The sequence below is a fragment of the Lepidothrix coronata genome, unplaced genomic scaffold (genome assembly GCF_001604755.1).
Source record: "Lepidothrix coronata isolate B3197 unplaced genomic scaffold, Lepidothrix_coronata-1.0 Scaffold115, whole genome shotgun sequence".
Classification (NCBI taxonomy): Eukaryota; Metazoa; Chordata; class Aves; order Passeriformes; family Pipridae; genus Lepidothrix; species Lepidothrix coronata.
In genome coordinates this window covers 66,110-88,107 of record NW_016690295.1, presented here as the reverse complement: position 1 = coordinate 88,107, position 21,998 = coordinate 66,110, and the positions used below count along the sequence as shown (strand labels likewise).

General features: G+C 36.3%; 1 protein-coding gene across 1 annotated transcript in view; it reads left to right on the top strand.

The window, feature by feature from the left end:
• Positions 1-21,998, top strand: part of LOC108502231 (myotubularin-related protein 13-like) — a 165,640-nt gene that overhangs the window by 108,649 nt on the left and 34,993 nt on the right. Inside the window, exons 4-6 of the mRNA XM_017824963.1 lie at positions 12,127-12,240; positions 13,895-14,005; positions 16,274-16,379. Coding sequence (XP_017680452.1) covers positions 12,127-12,240; positions 13,895-14,005; positions 16,274-16,379 — 331 coding nt within the window. The remainder of the gene's footprint in view (positions 1-12,126; positions 12,241-13,894; positions 14,006-16,273; positions 16,380-21,998) is intronic.

Genomic DNA, 21,998 nt, shown 5'->3' with positions numbered 1-21,998 from the left:
ATTAAAAAAAAAAAACCAAACAACCAAAAACAAAACAAAAAAAAAAAAAAAAAACCAAACAACCAAAAACATCTCATAAAATTTTTTTTGGTGGTGGTTTTTTTTTTTTGGTTGGTTTTTTTTTTTTTTTTTTTGTTTTGTTTTTGGTTGTTTGGTTTTTTTTTTTTAATGAGACAGGCAATATGGTGTTCCTTTTATTTCCCTTCGTGTTTGACATAGCATGGATGATTCTAAGCCTTGTTCTAGGAAAAAGTTTATTAACTTATGCTCCCTCTGCTGGCCTGCCCCGTGGATATACATATTTCTGTAAGTGCATTTATTGGCAAGGTTTGTGTGGGGGTAAATGTCAAGATTTTAAAACTGATAGAGTAATTATTCAGTTGTTGGTTAGGTCAGATTTTAGGTGTCAGCCACTTGGCAGTGTTTGTTTTTAAGCATGTATTTAATTTTTCTTTTGGCAACCTTGTTCTTTCAAAAACAGACATTTTGTTTCCCACTTAATGTAAAGTCCTCCCTAGAATCTCTGCTGTGACTTAATACTTGGAATCTTTAGAATCTATAAACTAGGGAAAACCTAACCCAATCTGTAATTGCAGACTCTCATTGTTATGTTTTGAAATATTTTCTTTCCTACATAGAAATTAAAAAATAAGTAAGACCTTGGCACTAAGTATAATAGAATTAGTTAAGATTAAATAGATTGCTAGGTAAAGTATTTTTTTGTTCTTTTAGTGAAGAACTGTAACATTATTGATTATTTTAAGAAAGTGGTTTTTAATAAAACAAGAGTACTCTGTTCATTTAATACTGGAGTTGAAATTTTATTTGTAGAATATTTGAAAGATGTGGTGTAGTAATAATAATGTTGTGCTTTTTCTAGGCACAACTGGAAGCCAGAGAATAATAGTTGTTCTTATTTCATTAGCACTACAGTTTAGGTGGATATTTTTTGTAGATTATTAGAAGGAGTTAAAAGCAGAAATGTACCCAAAAATTAGACGTATTTTAGTCTTAAATTTTAGTGTAGATCAACTGACACATTCCTATTAAAAATTCTAATGTCTAGAATTCTAATGTCTAATTTCCTTTATTTTGTAAGTAGAGAGTGAAATATTCTATAGCAATTCTTTCCGAGCTGATAAAAATTTACAGTGGTTGACTCTTCCTCCACTCGATGTATTTCATAACATATACTAAATTTAGCAAACTTGTTATTTATCCTGTGGTTTCCAGCAGCTGCTTTTGATTCCCTATGCACATCTTTGAAGTAATGGTCATCACAAAACATCCAGTATTAACTACAAGGGGTTTTTTTTCTTATATTGCCTAAGTATTAATACAAAAAAACCCAAAGTTAAAAAAACCCAAAACAATAAAAACTGAGTGCAGCAGGATGTTGGTTCTCATAATGCCATTCCTGGCTGTGTTGTAAAGAATGCATATTTTTCAGATGAACTTGCTGTGGTGAAATTTATTCTATGACTGCATTGTTTATAGCCAAACTTCCTGTTTCTTTCTGAAACCCAAAGAGAATAATTGAACGTGCCCTGTTACATGGTCATTAGGCAAGAATTCAGCACATGTACAATCTGTAATGAAACATAAGCTTGTGAAGCACTGGACTATGACAGTAATATTGATTTAACCATTCAGATTCATGCCTCATTAAACAGTCCATGAAACATAGGGTACAGGACTTGAAATGAAATATGGGCAGTACTTTTCACAGTTAAATACAGTTCATTCTTTTTTTTAACTGAATTATATAACTTGCTAAGACAAAAGTTAGATTAAATTTCAAAAAAACCCCACAGAACCACTTCTTTCCCAGTAGGTTTCACCAGGTGAACCTTGCTGATACACGAGAGTGGTCGGAATTCAGCCAGAGCAGATCAGATATTTGGCTTGGCAGAATCATCTTCACAAAAAAAAAGTGAAATCAACCACTTGGAAGTTTCTGTGGTCAGTTAAAGTGGGAATTGAAAACAAACTGATTTCTTCACTTGTGAATGCTAGAAGAGAGCAATCAAACCTTTTTTGAGCCTTCTGCTCAAGGTTCTACAAGAACCTTTTAGACACAATGGGGTCTGAGAAGACTCCTTCTGTAGCTTTGGTTCCCTTCATTCCTGCTTCAGTTGTTTGTTACAGGATGATTTGTAAATAAATACCACCTGAAAAGTAAGGAGTTTGTACTCACATGGAATACCTGGGAGGTACCCATGATAACCTAGGGTGCAAGATTAAGGTAGCAACTATAAAAGCTATATAGTCTGCAGGAAAAAGATACCCTCCCTGAAAGGCTTTTTCTGCAAGCCCTGGATTCAGTTTAATCTCTTGGCAGTTGCATGTCATAACAAGTTTTTCAGAGGAAAGCACAGGCTCTAGGTGTCAGCTGATGGCCTGTTTTCAACTTTGTACTCCTAGATAGAAAATAAAATGTTGTTTTATTAGTTGGTGTCTATGAATCATAGTGATGAAGTGACCCAGAGCTTATTATCTGCCTGGGTGCTGGTCAGTTCGATTGCCAGTCAACTCTCATAAAGTTGTGGTAATATATAAAAAGGATTGATGTTACCTTTAGTTTGATTAATTCTCCCTATCTGTGCTCACGAGGAAGATGAACATGTGGTATTCCATTAAACAGGGGAATAGAACTCACTTGGTGCTTTGTGATTTCAGGTGATACAGCTTTGCCATGTAGTCCTTCATGAATTGTTCTGTTTTATGATGCCAGTCTCACTTAATTGTCCCAGTAACATTTGCTAAAGCTGTATAAGGTTATGTTCCCTATACATCTGGGTTTAAAAAGGAACATTAGAAAGTTTGACCTTACCAGCAGTCTAAATTTTGGAATGTGAGTATACTAGTAGGGGCAGTCTAATACTGAATGAACAAGGGTAAAACTGGTGTCATTGAAAGGCATCTCTAGTGTGTTGCAGAGTAGTTTTATGTGCAAGATTTCTCTCGCACCTCAAGTTCCTACTTGAGTGTAAAGAAATCTGAAATACTGAACTGATTTCTCCTTCCAGCTTTTTATGTTTCCAGCACATGCTTTGTCTTATCCGTGTTGCTGTCTGGCTTAAGGTGCTGTTCAGATGCTCTAGCAAATAGAGCTGGATGCAGTATTGACTTGCATGTATCTGCAGGAATTAGAAGGAGAGTAAGTTGAAATATATTTTCTCTTCCCTCACAGTGCCTTGAAAGCTGATTGGGGTTTTTAAGGGGGTGCTGAGGGAGTGGGGATGGATGTGGAGTTGTGTGGTATCTCATTGTTGTATTTTGATCATTTCTGTGGACTTCAAATTTCATTGGTTTGAAATCCACTTGAAATGTCATTGTTTTGGAGAAAACCTTGTCCTGTCAACAGAAAAAAATAGTCTACCCAGTTTATTTTTCTGGCAACTGAAGCTAGAAGCTGCTGAGCAGCCAGTGGGTATCGAGAAGAATCATAACTGACATCTACACCCATAAAATGCTGTTTGTAGCTTTATTAGTCATCAAAACAAACAAGAAAAAAGAAGCATATATACATGTATACACACACATGCACACGTTAATTTATCAGTATGTGTAGTTCTCTGTGGTGTACACACTGCTTGCTAAAATGAGGCTCTTATTTCTAACAGCAGTTTCTGGATGTTGCCACTTAGAAGACAAAGACTTGATTTAGTGCTTTTGACTCAGCAGATACTTCTACTGACCTCAGCTGTGCTTCTTACCAGTTGCGCAGTTAGAATTTATACTGACAGTGCTTGGAAGGGCACCACAGATAGAATCTTTTCAAAAAATGTCGACTTGCATAATTTGGGAACCTAATGGTCAATTTGTACATCGCTTCGCACTTGGAAAGAAATTTGCCCTCTCTTCCCAACCCCACCATCAACAAATTAGAGAATGATTTATGCCAGTAATTGAGCCTGTGCAACTGCATTTCTTGCGTTACAGAAAATCTGCTCGACGAGATCAGCACAAACCCCCAAACATTTGTTTATAACAATCTCATTGTAAGATTGTATCATTCTTGTGTGTTGTCTTAAGCGTATGCATGTTAAAACATTGTGATCACAAAGTTAGTAAGATTAAATATATCATTCTGGAAAATGGACATGAGTAATAATTCACAAATCTCCTGCTTCCTGCCATTCACATTGTCTTCCTCTGTTTGCCCTCCCCTGCAGAAAGAGGAAAAAGAACTTGTAAAAATCCCAAACCATAAAATGGCAGATTCACAACATTCACAGATATTTCCTGAGTCAAGGGAAAAACTGCCAACAAAATGACTTTGCTTCATAAAGTTATAATTTTTCTGCTTGGACTGGAGAGTTGGTGATCCTGCTGTGCTAAAGCATATGCTGCTCCATGAGTCACTGATGTTTGGTTTTTGGCAGAGGATGAGAACCCTCAGTTCGGTTGTACCCATTTTGTGCGTGAAATCTGACTCCCCTCTGGATATTAGATTAGCATGTTATTCTTAAGATGAAGTTTTTTTGAATATACCAAATGTTGAATTTATTCAGAGAATTAGTTTTTACAGTCAGTGCCCCAAAATCACAATTTGTGTTAAAAAAACTCTATTTAAAAAATAGTATTTGGTATATTGCATCATCATCTTTCTGAACCTACTGAAAAATGGCTGGTATGACATCATAGAGAGATTTAAGTAATGCCTTATTTCCTTTCTATGGTGGCATAAACAGAAGGCTGCAGATAATGTTCTATATAAGAAACAGACTTGTATTTTAATGTCCTTTTATACATTTAAGGTCCTCTTTAGACCAGAATTTAAAGTTAAGAACAGCTGTACAAAGGAAAGCATATTTCCATCTTCCTAATAACTCTGGCAATAATTTCTCCTGTATTGTTTATCCTCTGGCTCATGCCTTCACACACACATCCTCAATTTGAACTCATGCTGTTGCAGGGTACAAAAACTTGTGTTGGGGAAAGGTCACCTTTTCCTCTTAACTCCTGCACCGTGTCTATATAGCAGCCCCAAGTCTCAGCCCACAGGACAAGGAGACACTGTCTTTTAAGCAGAGACATTTCTTTGTCAGTAGAGTTCAGATAACTCATGTGACTTTCCAACAACAGTAATACTAGTTCAGCAATTCATTGGAAGTCTTTTCAATACATTTCCCCATATGTAATTTAAAAAAATTAACTGTGTTTTAATTAAACAAAACAATAATCTGTGCGTGTAAAATTTTGCCTTGGTGTACTTCTACATATACTGTTCTATATTATTTAAAAACCATTATACTGAATTAAAATAGGGTACGAATTACCAGCTTTCTTCAGTTAATTTGAATTTTCTCATTTGTTCTGCTTATGTTTCCTAGATCTCTATGGTCTTCTCATCTTAGTTTAGTATGTAAAGCTTGAAAGGGTGGAATTCATGGATCAAGTTTTCTGCTTTTGGGTAAATTCAGGAAGATTTAGTAAACTCCAAGCTCTGAAGTTATGTCTGTGTACACATAGTTCTTGCTGAGGACTTGGTGCTGTAGTTCTTTAAATTCCTCAGTGCTAAGGTTAACATGTTAAAAGCAGTTACTGAATGCTATTGATTATTGCCCATGGAATTTCAGCATTTGCAGGGCAACTCAATGACATTACCTTGGACTTCCCAGATCTTCTGGGGCTGGACATCCTAATGGCCTCCTCCAGGGGGATGCTTTGGCTGATGGCTGCGAAAGCTGGACTGAAAGGGGGAGAGCGTGGGTGTGAGGTTACTTTTGTTCCTCCATGTATTTAGATAATAACGAATATCAGCACCTTCTGGAGTTTTCAAAGTGAGGTGCGTTGAATGGTAAACATCTAATAGATGGTGGTGGTGTCAATTTTGTGTAATGCTGGAAGGTGCATTGCAAACTCCTTATTATGACTTAGTATTACTCTGAAGTGTCACTAATATTTAGGGAGTGAGTGAGCTGATCTGCAATAGCGACTTGAGGTTGCTCTATTTGATAAGTTCTGATCTTCACATAATTTTTCTATCTTTGATCCTTATCTTTTTTAGTTGATAGACTCCCTACTGTGCATTACTACAGTTTATTGTCCCATTTTGAAATTATTAAATCAAGATAATGGCTTTTATGCTGGTTTAATTTTTCCAGTATAAGTTTAGCTGCAGTGGTATGACTCTGAGTGTGTGGACAAGCCATGAAGCAGATCTGTTCACCTGTGGTTTTAGTTCAGTATAGCATATTGTAGGCAGGATGCAGATTTGTCTTCTGGAAGCACTCAGCTAAGTTTATTTTAACTTTCATACATGTGTTAGAATTTATTGGATACATGCATTTTTATAATCTGGAAAGTAAATAAAATTAATTGATGCTGAATGTTTTTTGGCCTTTGACTGTTAATAAACCAACTAAGAGTGTATTTGGCTGCAAGTAAGACCAGCAGAGACCAAGTCACATGAGGAGAAAGGGATCTGTCCCAAATGAGCAATTGGCATAAGATTACTAAAGTAAACTTCAAATAATTTTTCTTAAAATAAGAAATCATGCATGGTCTCTAAATCTTTGCTGGGCAGTTAGTAGAAAAACAACAGGCCTGCTGAACTTGGCATAATTTCAATGCAAAATTTTGCATAGGGCAAACTGTTTTTGACATAATGAAGTACTAGAGTGCAAGTTTTGTAATGAAAGATGTTTGTTCTCTTTCTGGGGCTGAATGAAAGTACAATTCTGATTTCATTTTCTGTTCACATTTGATTTCCTTTGAGTTTCAAATAATGCCTGCCAGCTTCAGAACAGTAAAGCTGCATCTAATGCTTTGTGTTTTCTAACTTTTGTACTAGTTCCTCAGTTTAAATTGATTTGCCTTCCTCTGACATGAAGATAAACCTAATTTTTCTCCACTCAACATTAGTCAAAACGAAATTGCACTGGCTTCAGTAGCATATTCCCCTGGAATGGAGATGTAGGGTCAGCATGCCTGGCTTGTCCTCCTGTCTGAATGTGAGTGGCATCTCTGACAAAGGGAATTCAAAGACCCAGAGGGACACAGTGGAGGCAGAGCCAGTAAGTGAAGACTGGATAGACCGCTGATAGTCTTGGGGAGTTTGCTAACAGGTCAGAGCTGCTTTATCTAGGAGCCTTCAGTGTTGGAGGTTTGCTAAATGGCAAATTTGGCCATTTGTGTTCAAGTGTGAAGATGGACATGTCCAGGGTCTGAAGATGGGAGAGTAAGGATGGTTATGGTTTGTATGTAATTCAGCTGCATGTCGATGGAGCAAATGCTGACCCATCCCTGGAAGTGTTCAAGGCAAGACTGGATGGGGCTTTGAACAGCCTGGACTGGTGAAAGGTGTCCATGCCCATGGCAAGAAGGGTTGGAACTAGATGACCCTTAAGGCCCCTTCCAACCCAGGCCATTCTATGATTCTGTGATTCTACTGTGTTCTCAAGCTGTCTAAGTCCCTTAACACCAGCTACATTCAGTAGTAGTGAGAATTTTTTTGGGCTCTGTTGGTAGGTCATTTTCATCTTAAAAAATTTACGTTAGTTTTTAATGTAGATTTTGGCTACATTGTTGTTTTTAAGTTAAATGTCAGTATTTAGAAGCAGAGCTGACATGTTTAAATAATATGATTGCTGTGGCAAAATCAGATTTATAAAAGTTCAAGAGGAAACCTTAAAGTTTGAAGGCTACATCACGGCAATTAATATCTCATTAATATCTTAAACCTTAAAGTTTGAAGGCTACATCACGGCAATTAATATCTCATTTAATGAAAAATGATAAGGTTAATATGAGTAAAGTTTTCTTGGCTGCCACATGAGTTGCAGTTTTTCACTGAAGTAGCACAAAATCAGTCACTTTTTTCTTCTAAAAGTTTTAACATAATTTCTTAAGCAGAAATTGCTGCTTACATGAAAATATCTGTTTATGTGCTGATTTACCACATGCAACATTGAAGCACATTGAGTGTCAACCAAATGTGACTGACAGGAGAGATCTTGTACTTGCAATGGCTTTTATGGAAGTGGGTGGGTGGGAAGCAGAAGGATGTTTCGTAGTCCACTGCCATTTGGGGAAAAACTTGGAGCGTGGGGTCAACCTTCGTCAGGCATCAAGTAATCCACAAATGTTTTAACATGAGACTGTGGTGAAGTTTTGAAATGGTATCAGTCATATGTTGTTAAGCTAAGCCTGTGCACTCTGCATTGCATGATTTCATAGATTTGCAGTGTTCATTACATTCCCTGTAACATCTCCCAAAACAGGTGGGCACAGGTACTGAACTGGAGGGGTGTGTGACTGCTCAACACTTGCTCCATTACAGTGTGTAAATCATTTTTCCACAGGACCCTGTGTGTAGCATAAGAAGAAAATATTTAATATACATCTCAGTTTTAAGAAAGTTTTTTGCTCTTGGCTGACACCCATTTATTTGAGGAAAATATGCCATATTTTATTATTTAAATTATCCTTTGTTTTGTAATTTTTCTTCTAATATCAAGCTTTCAAAATCTTATCTTGTTACTTGATAAAATGCTGCAAACTGTGCCCAGCTTTACACTTGTTTATAAATGTGGAAGGACTTTTAAAGCCAAAGGACACCAATTAAGCGGTTGTATATATATTTTAGTATAGCTGTGGGTGTGAACATTTGTTAAAATACATGAAAACAATTGAGTTTAAGTATATATTGGTCTGCTTTAAATGTACAGAACACACAAACACACACATTTTTTGGCCAGTCTCTTAAGAGGCCACTTTATAGCTGTAGCAAACAAGTTGAGCAAAATGAAGTTGCATCATATGTCCTTCAAAAGAAGTTTCACCATTTTCTGACTTTGTTTATCATATATTATTTATGCAGAAAAAGAGAAGGGAAAAAAGAGGGCAAGTAAACAAAACAAACACTCTGCTGTAAAGCCAGATAAGATTTTCTGTTTGAACTTATGATATATTCTCAGCCATATCCTACCTATACAATAAACTGTTTTGCACTCTAGTGGTACATTTTTCTAATCTCAGCTGTCTTCAAAGTCTGCCTTTTTGTAGAAAAAACCCAGAAAAATAGAAAAAAAGGAATCTCTTTCAATGTTTAGTTGTAATTAAGAACATTCTATATCTGTTCTATGGTAGGACGCAGGCAGCAATAGTCAGCAATATAGATGAGAGCTATAAGGGAAGCCCCATAGCATTAAACCAAATACCATTATCATCTTCTTCCAACCAGTAAAAGCACAAAAGGAAAACTATAGTAATCAACTAGATTAAAAACAAAAAAAAAAGAAAAAGAAACTAGCAATATTTTACTTCTTAATTAACCAATTCACATCCAGGCAAGGGCAATGAAGCTGGTGAAGATTCTAGAGAGTAAGTCCTGTGAGAAGTGGCTGAGGGAGCTGGGGGTGTTCACCCTGGAGAAAAGGAGGCTCAGGGGGACCTTATTGCTCTCTACAACTACCTGAAAGGAGGATGTAGCCAGGTGGGAGTCAGGCTCTTCTCCCAAGCAACAGCGACAGGACAAGAGGAGTTGGCCTCAAGCTGTGCTAGGGAAGCTTCAAGTTGGGCATCAGGAAGAATTTCTTCATGGAAGGGGTTGTTAAACATTGGAACAGGCTGCCCAGGGTGGTGGTGGAGTCACTGTCCCTGGAAGTGCTCAAGAAACAATTGGACGTGGCACTTAGTGCCATGCTTTAGTTGACAAAGTGGTGATTGCTCAAAGATTGGACACAATGATCTTGGAGGTCTTTTCCAACCTAAATGGTTCTGTGGTTCTGTGAGTCTGTAATTTAAATTCATCTTTCAGTCTATGTATTTTTAGCAAGGTTTTCCTCAACATCCGTTTACTCTGAAGTAAGTTGTAAACTGAAGGCTACGTTTATAAAATAAAAAGCTATTGTGAAGACAAAAAAAAAGACATAACCAACTCCTTTATTTTGTTAATTTTGGTTAGAGAATATTTTTTCCTTGGATGACCAAAGGAATAAAGAAAGATGAAATGTGCATGTGTCTGAGCAGAAGTGGAAATAGAAAGAATTACGTTTGTGGCTTTACTGCTTTGTAATTAGTATTGCTACATAATGCTTATGCTGTTAATACTTTGCTTGAAAAGTAGGTTAAAAGTCATGTGTTTGAAATGATTATCTACTTAGTCTACTGACTCCTAATAATGTGCCTGCGTGCCTGTCAGAACGTTGAGCTGGGGAAGAAATATGGCCTGTCACAGTGCATGTTCTGTAAATCTTTTATGAAGTAAGACAGAGTGGCTTTATAGTGTAAAAGATCTATCAATCAATATTGTGCTGCTGTTGTGCCCTGAAAGTTTTAAATTAAATCTAATTATGAATTAATTCAAGACTTGACCTGAAGTTGAGTAGATTTTTATGAAAATGGTCTTTTATAGAAACTCCTCCCTGGCTATGCACCCTGAGTTTTCATTATCTCAGTACCATGTGAATATAGAGGAGCTTCCATATTCCCTTGCCTTTAGTAACGTGGAATGTGTTTTAATTTCATTTTTCCTAATTTCAGGGTCCACAATTTGTCAGATATCCAGAATCTCTTGCCTTTATGCCTAGAACTCATAATTTCTGTTTAGAGCAGTTGATACAGTAAACTTCTGTTGGTAATTTAACAATTCTTGGACTTCTGGGGGCAGCGGGAGAGAACTGTAGTTCCTGTAAAAACTCTCTCCTGTCAACATTAAAATGGATGAAAATAAATGAATGTGTGGGACGTGCAACTACTGAGTTATTGTGTTTCTCTGTGAATTTGTGCATCACAATTTTAACCTAGAAATGAGATGCAAAGTAGACTAAACGCATACATTGCTAATGTATTGGTTGCCATTTAGGTAAAATTTAATGTACAAAGACAAGTGTTTTCTAATGTGTGTATATATATTGTTGTGCCAATTGATTTTATTTTGGTATGAAAATGTTATACTGAATCAACCAAGTTATTTTGATTAAAATGTAAGTACTCTCTTTTTGAGTAACTTGAATGCTGAGTGTGGGTTAGCATTCACCTAAAGAAACTGTGCATTCTGAGTTGAGGTTGTGAAATAAAGCTCATGAACTCACAGCATTCCTGCCATTTAAGGGCATTTCTATCAGGTTTCTTCCATTTAATAGAAAAGTGATGTTGGATTTTTTTTTTTTTAATAAACTGAAACGATGGCTAGTAACATGACAGAAATAGAAGGCAGATATTTCATGCTGTCATATGGAAATGGGAGTAATTCCTCTCATATTCCTAATTAATATAGTGATTTTTGCTTGGAAGAATGCTCGATCAGAGGAACAAATAAAAAAAAATGTGGTGGGTGGTGTGGGAGTGGAGAGAATTACATGCAAAAATTGGAAAGCACGGACATTCTGTCATTTGAAAACTTACTCAGTTAATGAATTTTTCAAAGATTGTGTGGAATTTTAGAAATGAAAATATTTAGTGACATCCTTAGTTTTGGCTATGAATAATAATAAACTATTTGCGATTGAATAATAAGCGCTGGCAAGGAGGTTGTAGCAACTTGCACAATACCACGAACAACTGCAAGTTTATCTGCGCTGTGCCTTTTTTTTTTTTTAACCTTAGTGATTCCTAAGTGTGAGGAATCTTTTTGAGAAATCTGAACTAGTCTTCTTGTAAAGAAATAACTTTAGATTCCAAATTCACTAGGTCAGGCTGGAGATGACTTTATAGATAATTTTAGCTATAATGTTTTTGGAAATTCTGAAAGAAACTGGATTATATTAATATGAGGAGGCCAACCAAACATTCTTTTGTGAAATACGTGATTTCGGTATTTGGAGCATGGTTGATTGTAAATCAGCTAACACTTTGATGTGAAAGGATCTTTTCTATGGTCTACTTCACTATCTAAAATGTGAAATGGGATATTTAATGTGAACCATTGTCCTGTTAAACTGCTGTCTCAGAGAACTATATTTCAGGGACGTTGGTGCATGAATTCCTGGGTGAGTTTCAGTAAGTTGAACTACATCTAGAAACTTCCAGGGAGTTCAGGCAACCCCTGGAATGTGCTCTTGTTAGTTGACTTCGTTGCCGGTTCCAAATAATGCAGTTATTTTCTAAAACTGTGAGAATGCTAACATTTGAGGTTTCTTTCTGCCTATTAATTGAAGTGTTTCTTCTTTCAAGGGAACAAAAGAAATTGAAGGTGAAGAGGAGTCTGGTTTAATTCCGCCTGCAGAAGTATTCGCTCCTAAAAGTCTGGTCTTGGTGTCCAGACTAGATTATCCAGAAATTTTCAGGGTAAAGAACTTGCAATTGCCATTTATAATATATGTCAGCAGACAGATCTGTTTTTAATGAGTAGCTGTGGTAGTACTTTTGAATTAAAACATCTCAGGATCGATTTGGGAATTTAAAAGCAAAAGTTGGTTAAGACTGAACTAGATATAATTCAATGTCTGTGGCAGTAAGTAGCCCCTGTAGATTAAAGCAGTGCTTTTTTACCCTTCAGACAGTTTTAAAACTATATAGAAGATGTGATAGAGATTTTTCTGGGCTCAGTTTACTGTATAATGAAGTGAATTATTAGGACAAAATCAGACTTGCTCAGGTAAAACCAAGACATTAACAATATTTGATTAACTATATAATGGTAAATTAATAGTGACATTCTAGTTTTCTTTCATATGTGAGGCAAAATGTCCAAGCCTCTTCCAGATCAAATTAAGATGCATGACAGAGATTTAGAATCTTGGATTACTCTCAGCTGATGAAATATGACTTATCAGAGATAAATGAAAAGCTTAAGTTTTTATTAAGCTAATACACAGTAACAGAAACAAATAAAGTTCAGTTTATAGATCAAAGGAGGAAATCATTCAGCAATTGTCATCAGACATTAAGAATGACAGTACCAAGTAAGATTAAAAGTCCATGTAGCCCAGTATATTTTTCTGATAGTGGCCTGTAGCAAATGCAAAGCAAAACATGTAAGAATAGGGCTGGCTGTAGAAACAATTCTACAAAATACTTTACTAATTCAGTGTGAATAACAGTTAAATTATGTCCTGAACCAGAGGTGTCAGTTGTGTGGGGTTTTTTCTATAATTTGTCCACTTTCTTAACGTTCAGATTTTACAACAACCCGTGGCAGGGAGTTTCGCTGTTTAACTAAGTGTTTTATTAACAATTACTCTTGGGATTATTTCTAAGAAGAGAATTACTAAAATATTTGCTGATTCATCAAAGGTACAGCAGTTAAAAGGCACCAAAAGGATTCTGTGGAACAAAGTTATTTCCTTTCTTCCAAAGGCTTCTTAGAATGTCATGTTGAATGGTCTTCATTAAATTATTAGTAAAAATGCTAGAGCTGTGTCTGTGATTTGTCAATCAAAACTGGATCCATTGAAGAAAAAGGAAATGCTGAAATGTTAATAAACTGTTATTTCAAAAATATATTTATATCGATATAATAAAATAAAGAATGTAAATTAAATAACATATGGAATTGTTGAACATTGATAGTAATCTTAAAATGAGCCTCAAAAGCTCTTTGATTCATCAGTGTTCTACCCCAGAAACCAGTCAGGTTTAGATCCACAGAGTTCAAAGCACTGAAACTGTGTTGATTTTTATAACTTTTAGAAGTAACTTCTAGTAAAACACTTTTTGTGTAATAAACAAAGCAAAAATATTATACATAAAATTTCTTTAAAAATATATGTATATCTACACCTGCCAGCACATACAATCCTTCTAAACAGCCAAGCTAATTCTTTTAAATGAAGGATTGCTTCCATAGCAAATTGCTCTGTCTTCACTTGGAAAGTACTTTACTACATTAATAACTATTAAGAAGAACGTATTTTTTAAAAATTATATACATAGATCTTTGAATAATTTGACATCTGCCTTCCCCTTATAGCAGACTGATGTATTTTGTCTACCTTTCTAGGCTTGCCTTGGCCTGATCTACACCGTGTATGTGGACAGCCTGAACGTGTCACTGGAGACTCTCATTGCAAATCTGTGCTCATGCCTTGTCCCTGCTTCTGGAGGGTCTCAGGTAAATAGGGAAAAAAGGGTATTTTTCCAGTTAATTTAATTTATGAAGAAAACAAAAAATAAATTCTTCAAATATTTTTGAAGAAAAAAAGATCATAGTTCAGCTGAGTGCTTTCCCTGTGGCCTGTGAGTGCTTTCCCTGTGGCCTGTCTTCTAAAGACAGCAAAAATTCCATTCCAGGATAAGGTCAAAGGGTTAATTTTGTCACTGAGTTGGCTTTTTACAGGGCACATTAACAAATCAAGCAGTTTGTGTAAGTTTAGTTTTTAATAGTAATGCGTTCAGGAATATTTCTGCTTGCTACAGGAATTTTTTTAAAGGCTTTTTTTCTGTGCCATTTTTTAACATAACCTTCAGTTCATTTATGCATGTCTTCTCCTTATGAAGTTCAGGACTCCACTGTTTGTTTCATAAGTAACTTGTTTAAATGTCTTATTTTCATAAATTTTTTTTTAAGTGCTAAAAAAAATTAACTCAGATGTGGTTTTCTCAGAGATAATTAAATATCGCTGGTAGCCCAAAAATAAGAATAAAGTTTTCCAGAGAATACACTTCTTTCTACTTTTTACCTATGCTTTCTGTAAGCAGAAAGTCAGGTTTGTGTGTTGATTCCCTTTATATAAATTATTGCTGTACATTTGTGGGTTTCTGATAAACCAGGTGGGTCTTATGTGCTTGGCCTTCACTTTGTGCTGTGACACTGCTGGGAAATTATGGTCCTTATTATGAAACGTACCTGGAAACTGTATACACAAATGGCAACATTTGAAAGTCAGGTGCATGCACAGCTTCCCACTCAACCTATGGATTCTCAGCAGTCTTGAAATCCTACAAATCCCTAATCCTTTTCTGTTTTTCCCTGGCTGCTTTGAAATTTCTTTTAGTGTTGTTGTGTCAGGATGTCCTCTCAGCTTAGTCAAGGTCTACCTTATTGCTCTCCAGGCAGCCACCTCTCTGCCTTTTGGTTTTGAAGGGGAGTAATTAGATTGTATCTCCTCATCAGAAACCTTCTTCTTCAATGGTGTTTGAGCCTCAGATTACAGGTTTTGGTAATGCACTTGGAACTTCTGGCTTCACTTCTATCCTCTTTTTTATTTCTAGGTTTTTTTCCCCCATTCATAAAAACAGCTTTTCTCAGTGACTGTTTCATCTGCTAGAAGAGGAAAGAAAAGTCATATTCCTCTGGTTGTTCCTTCTTCTGCTTTCTTTCTTCAAATAACATGCACTTTCAGTTCAAACTATCATTTCAATCAGAAATTGAAGTTTCTCCTTTCTTTCTTAAGCCTCAGGCTTCTAGGGCTAAGTCTGAATTAGAATGGGCACACTCTTCTGATGTTTATTTTCAGAAGTCCTCGAGGAGCCTCCCAGGTTATTCATGTGTCCTCCACCATTGAAATAATCAGCTGTTACTGACCTGCATGCAGGTGTGCTGAGGAAGAGCATCTCTGCTTCAGCTCAGGGACTTGTTTTTCTGGGGAGCATTTTGGTTTCAAATACCTGCTGTGCAGCAACTAGAGCTTGCTGCCTTCATACATTCAAAATCTTTGCTGCCACTCAGAGTGGGGCTGTACCACCCTTAGTGCTTGTACAGAAATGCCCCCCAGCGCATGGGAGTTACTGCTTAGAGGTAACTGCTTGAAATCACTCACTGCTTGACTGTCATGTGGATTTACCCAGAGGAAAGCAAGGTTATTTTGCAATTACAATGCTGTTTGGGATGTGATACACCAGTGCATTCCTTTCACTCCCATTTCCTGCCTCCCTCAAGGGAGATATGTTCTTGTTCTGGAAAGGTAACTGAGGTTTTAATTCTATTTTAATGTGCAGAGCAGGAACACAGGAATAGCAAAACTGTCCTCTTCAATACCCACATATCACAAATATGTTCATAGTTAGTACATGGATCCAGACAGCAGATAGCAAAGAAATTCAGTCAGTTAGTAATAATATACATTTTTCTGATTTAAATGGGTTTTAAACCTTTTGTGTTATTAGAAATGTGCTATTAACTGCCCTCAAAGCCATAACTATTTAACTAATTCAGTGTAAATGCAAGGGAAACACCATGATGTTATACATTCAAGGAGACATATCACTGTCCTCAAGTTATATTTCAGATCTCTTTTTGTCAATTCAATTATTCATATGGACTTTAAATTTCTGTGTACAAAACAGATAATTTTTGCAGTATTAATCACTTATCTGTATGACGACAGCTTGTTTTTTCTACATAAATTAAATTAAATTTTTTAAAAAATTGTTTCTACAGAAATTGTTTTCTTTGGGAGCTGGGGACCGACAACTGATACAGACTCCTCTACATGATAGCCTTCCTGTTACAGGCACCAGTGTGGCTCTTCTCTTTCAGCAACTGGGTATGTCTAGGTCTGCTTTGAAAAAAATATATTTTTTTAAATTACAGAATGAGGTATTTTCTGTTCTAATTCAGTTCTAATCGTGTGCCAAGAAAGCTACATGGTAAATATTAATTTCTTTTGAATGAAAAAATGACTAATAGGGCTTTTATCTCTTAATGAGACATTCATAGAACCTTTTTGTACATCCTACCTGTGGTAAGTTATCTCCAGTATTAAAGAATCATGGAATAGTTTGGGTTTGAAGGGACCTTTAGCCGTTTAGTCCAACCCCACCATCTAATGTCTGCAAATGCACTGGGAACAGAAGTGAGCCTGGCCTCTATTTAATTGCAAAAGCATTAATGTAAAAAGATTCCCCCCCTTTTGGTACTGTACAAACTCCAAAGAAAACCAAGGAGGTTGGTGTGGTGGTTTGAGATGTGGGAGGGGGGCTTAGACTAGGGGATTGGATTTTGGGGCTATCTCAAACCATGACAGTTGGTAATGAAGCTGGTGTAACTGAAAAGGTTAGGGGAAAGGACACCATGTACAGGTTTGGGTAACTATGTGGAATTCATATACTTCTGTTGTTCTCTCTTATTCCTTATCTTTCAAGAAGATGACCTAACACAATCCTCATCAAATGCTTACTTGTTCATCACAATTACAGTGTTGTGTCGCTGTTGCCTGGGTACCTCAATACTAATCTCCTGTCTGTCATTAAATTCATTACATTTTAATGCTCTGTTGGTCTTCATTCCATTGGTTTGTAAAGTGACTTGGAAGCATGAACTTGTAGCAGCCATGGATAAGGGCCCAATTAATAATCTTTTCTGAACCTGTGGACCTCATGTTTAATCTCAAGTAATCAAATGGCCTCAGAATATGTTTTGGTCATCCATTCTTTTCATAAATGGACAGTAAGAATGAATAGAAACCAGAAAAAGAGTAGTGAAGAACAGTAGGAGTTTATGTCACAGAGAGCAGTCTCAGATCTGATGAGCCCAAGGCCATCTGCTACTAAGAATATTTGATTGTGTCTTTCCAAGAAGAATATTATTCCAAGAGGAATGTTATAATTTTGCTGATAGTAGTTTAAATTAAAAAAATATGGCTAACATGGCGTATAGATGTTACTTAGCTTCAACACAGTCCCTGAGGTTTTTAGTTGACTTATCATGTCAAGATTCATTAGGATTACTCTGATCAGATTGCAGGCAATGTTTTAAATGTGGGTAGGTCCAACAACTTTCCCCCTTTTCTGAAGACACAGAATGTGGTGTGAGGTACCGTATGTACAGTATGTTTTGTTTGGTAAATAGGGTATGTAGTAACTAAGTTGAGGCAGTTTGTTTTAGGCAGTTGTAGATGAAAGTTGCTATAAATTCACAGTTCCAAAAATGTCAAAGAAAGTGAGGCTCTCAGCTAGTGCTTAGGTAGGTTAACTGCCCTGTCTTGTGGCACTTGGCTTTTGTATGGTAAGTTGTGATTGTAGCATTTCATCATTGGATCAGTCTCAGGAAGGCAACAAAGGCAAATAATCTGAAAAGTAATTGTAAGCATCAGATTTATACAGGGAAACTGTGTAAAGATGGAGTGGAATGTAAATATGTGGAAGAGGAAACTGTGGGAGGGCCATCTCTTCCTCATGGTTTCTTAGAAAGAGCGTTTTTTGCAAGGCAAGTTTTTTAAAATTCCTGTCATTGTGTATAAAAATGAATTGTAAAACTTTCATATGAGAACTTAAAATTTCTTTCACACACATAGGGTTTAAGTTAATATTATTAACCACATTTTATTAATGAGTTAATACATGCAGATGGATGTCATGTAACTCCCTAAATCTACTGTAGCAGAGTACTGAAGAGTTTGGAGAGTCCTGTAACCAAAACTCCTAGACTGTTGTGCTACCAATCAAAGATCCTTTACCTTCATATTTTGAATTTGTGTCATTCCTTATTAGCTCATATACACTTTCCAGTACCTATACCCCTGATTTACTCTTTATCTACCATCTCATCTTTCTTTTTCTATACTCCTTTAGCCTTTTTGCTGTCTGGTTTCTGTGGTTTTGCTGCTCTTCTGCCTTTTTTCCCCGACTTCCAGTAAATGTTTGGAGTTCCGTCTTTCTTGCTTTTTGGTGGCTTGTAAGAAGTATGAGTCAGTAAGCCCACGCCTATCAGAGGCCCTTTGCAGTTACAGTGCACAGAAGGATATGAAGATCAGTAGAAGGAGGGGGAGAGAAAGGGAGATACGGAAGGAAAATGTGCTCGTTGCTCACTCTTCTGGTTAGTGATGCTTCAACTGGCCTGAAGAAGAGAGAGACTGAAGAAAGTATCTGGTTATAAAACTTGGCAAATCTTCCCAAAGACAAGCTTATAGGCTTACATCCTGTTTCTTTGAAGGGGATAATGCAAGTTCATGGAAAGAAAAAAATTATCTCACTACCCCTTCTTTTCTGTTGTGGCAGAATTTTCTCTTTTACAAGACTATAAGAACTATGAGGAAGAGCTTGTCTGGTGGCCTTGTGTAGGTGGTGTTTCTGTGTCTCCCTATTCTTTGGTGTGACAAGGTAGTAGTTGTTTGGGAATGGGCCTAATCCTGGTTAAAGAATAGGCAAGTAAGTTTGCAGTTAAATTTTTTCTTAAAGCAGCTACTTGAATGCTTTGCAGAAGGCTACTTTTCCCACTTCCTATTTTTGACCACTGTTTTTTTCATTTCTTTGGGTTTTGGGGAGTTTGATTTTTTTCCCCCAAATGTGCCTCTGTTCCCATCTGATATATCTAAGTATCTGGGGATATAGTACAATGGTAGAATTGCCTTGTATCTCTAAGGACACAGATTAGAAAATGTTTGTGTTTCCATAGTGTACCACACTTTACAGAATAACACAAAGTTCCTTTCCCATGTAGGTGGTGAGCTGTCATCGTGTTCTTAGTGCCAAGGCTTGTTAATGCTAAATTTCTGTTTGGATTTACTAAAAAAAATAAGTTGTTGATACAGCTGCATATGTCCGTTTACAATGGTTGTTGAATATAAAAAGAGGACCAGGAAATATGAACAGAGTGTTTTAAATAAATTCTCACTTTTCCTGTAGTCTTAGGAAGAGTTAAAGACAATGAGTCTGGAAGAATGTGGTAGAACCTATTGGTTCATCCCTTTGATGAACCTAAGATAAGGCCTAATCTTTTCTGCTGGAGATCATAGTTGAAATTGTCAGAAGTTTTTGTGCCTTTTGTAACAATATTCACACTTGCTCTACTTCTCTTGTCCTGTTTGAACAAGAGCTTAATGTGTATTTGTCTCTACAACCTGGGCATAAATATTCTACTCCTATTGTCCAGTGTGGTGTTTATAACTTCAGTGACAGCTGTTATCCCATCAAATAGGACACAAATATTGACTAGACCTTTTGTCAAGTAACAACACGTTCAGTTATTTCTCTTCTGGTACAAGTCACTTAGTCCTATCTAAATTACTAATAGAAAAGTGAAGGGTAGCTAGAAAAATATTTGTGAACTGCATAAATCACCTTTTTAAAAATAGCTCTTTCTTTGAGGAAGATGGGCAGCAAGACAAAATTTATCACTATGAATAGATACAAAAGTAATGTCAACATTTATTTTGAGAAATATTGTGCAATAGTATTCTCATCATGCTTTTTCTGCTTGGCAGGATAATACCGTGTCAGCAGATGACCCTCCCTGTCCACAGCAGATCTGGAAACAGACCTTATTTTTATTTAGGCGTTAAACTACAGTTGGGAAAAACATCCCCAAAGGTTTTAAGCTTGGTAATAAGGAACAGCAGTGTTTGACATTTTAAATCATACATTCTTTTTTTTTCTTTTCATTAAAAAAAGGTAATATATAGGAATAATGTGACAAAAGCCAGGCCTTTAGCTGGATCACTAGAAATTATTTAATCAACAAAGGATTAGATGGAAAAACAGGAATTATAAAGTTACTTTTAAAAATTATCTGTGGTAGATAGAAGACTTCCAATATTCTTCTTGTCTGTTAGAAAGATGGCAGCTTGTATAGAAGCTTCAAATGCAGGAGCTTTCTTCAGATTCAAAGGAGATTTAGGTTATATTTCTCTGTCACTGTATTAACAGTACATTTCTGGACTTCTGCCTTAAGCTCTTTTCTCCAAGCTCCAACCCTATTTGCCTTCTCCGTATGGTACTTCGGCACCGACGCATTCAGTCATTTGAATCTGAGACATACACCTCCATCTCCCCAAGAGGCAGGTTTTTTCCAAAGAACCCAAGACAAAAATTATATTAGGGACCTAAGCAGCAGAGCAAACCTAAGGTTTAACCAGCACTTTTAAGTTTTGCACGTTTCAGGGACTAGGAGCATAATTCACACTGCTAAACTGAGCAGAACAATTATGAAAATTTATTTTCCAGAAGAATTAATGTTTCTCTCTCCCTTCCAAACACTTAATCAAAGACAAAAGGGTTTTCCTTCTTTTCCTTCTTGTTTAGTCTCATATCAGGACTGTTTTCCTATCCCCTTATTTCCTCTGTTTCCTTTCAGTTTGTCTGTGCTTGTCTTCCTCCTCATATCTTAAATTCACCACACAAGTATTTTCAATAGAACTCAGTCTGACTTTGTTTTAAAAATACAATAATATTTGGAGTGGCAAAAATGAAACTTTGAAGTAAATTCTACTTTGAATCTTCTGGATGAAGACACAAGGTAAGGGTCTTTTGGAATCCAGGGCTGCGAAGAACAGAGATTCAATAGATGGAATGGCATGAAGATGAATGGTAATGCCAGGTTGAGCCGGGTTGCTTGGCAAGCTTGTCTTTGATTTGTCCAAACTATGATATAACATAAAGTGCTAAACATCATTATCCTTCAGCCTTTTTGTGTATCTTTAAATATTTGTGACTAGAAATTGTGTGTGGACCATGAGGTGGTATATGAAGCCTCTAAAAACAAGTACTTCAAAAATAATATAATATAGTTGAAGACTGCTGTGTCATTAAATATATGTAATTCCAGATATCAAAAGTGATTGATTGATTAAACTTCTAAAGATTAATAAAGTTGCACAAAATATAAATACTAGGGCAAATGTTTTTGATGATGGCAGAGTTGCTAAGCAGGGAAATACTTCAGTACAAACACTTTAAAATGCTCCACTCCACTATTAGTGTAGTGGTATTTTAATGTGACTATTCAATTCCAAATTTCAGCACTGTGACTTGAGACTTGAGAAGTTTGGAGTGTTATCTTTCTCTCTGCTTGCATGTTCTTGCCTTTCCTTTTGCATCAGAGCAGATACTTCTCTGATAGCATGAGAGCTGATTAAAATTAAATAATTAATCAACAAGCAAAGCAAATAGAACAAGCAAATAGAAGTGAGTCGTTTTCCACATATTTCCATGGGGTGACACTGACAGTGATGATTTTTATTGGTTTAAAGAGTCATGGAGCCAAAACCCATTACTGCTCTGTGGTGATAAATCCAGTCAAAATGTAATGATGGGATTATATATTAACTATCATACCCGTTTGTAATTTTTTGGGGTTGTGTATCAAAGTGTACAGAAGTAAAAGAAGTTCTCATTTCTCAGATTTGTTAGAAACTAATGAAGACTGATGGAGGGTTTTGGTTGGTTTT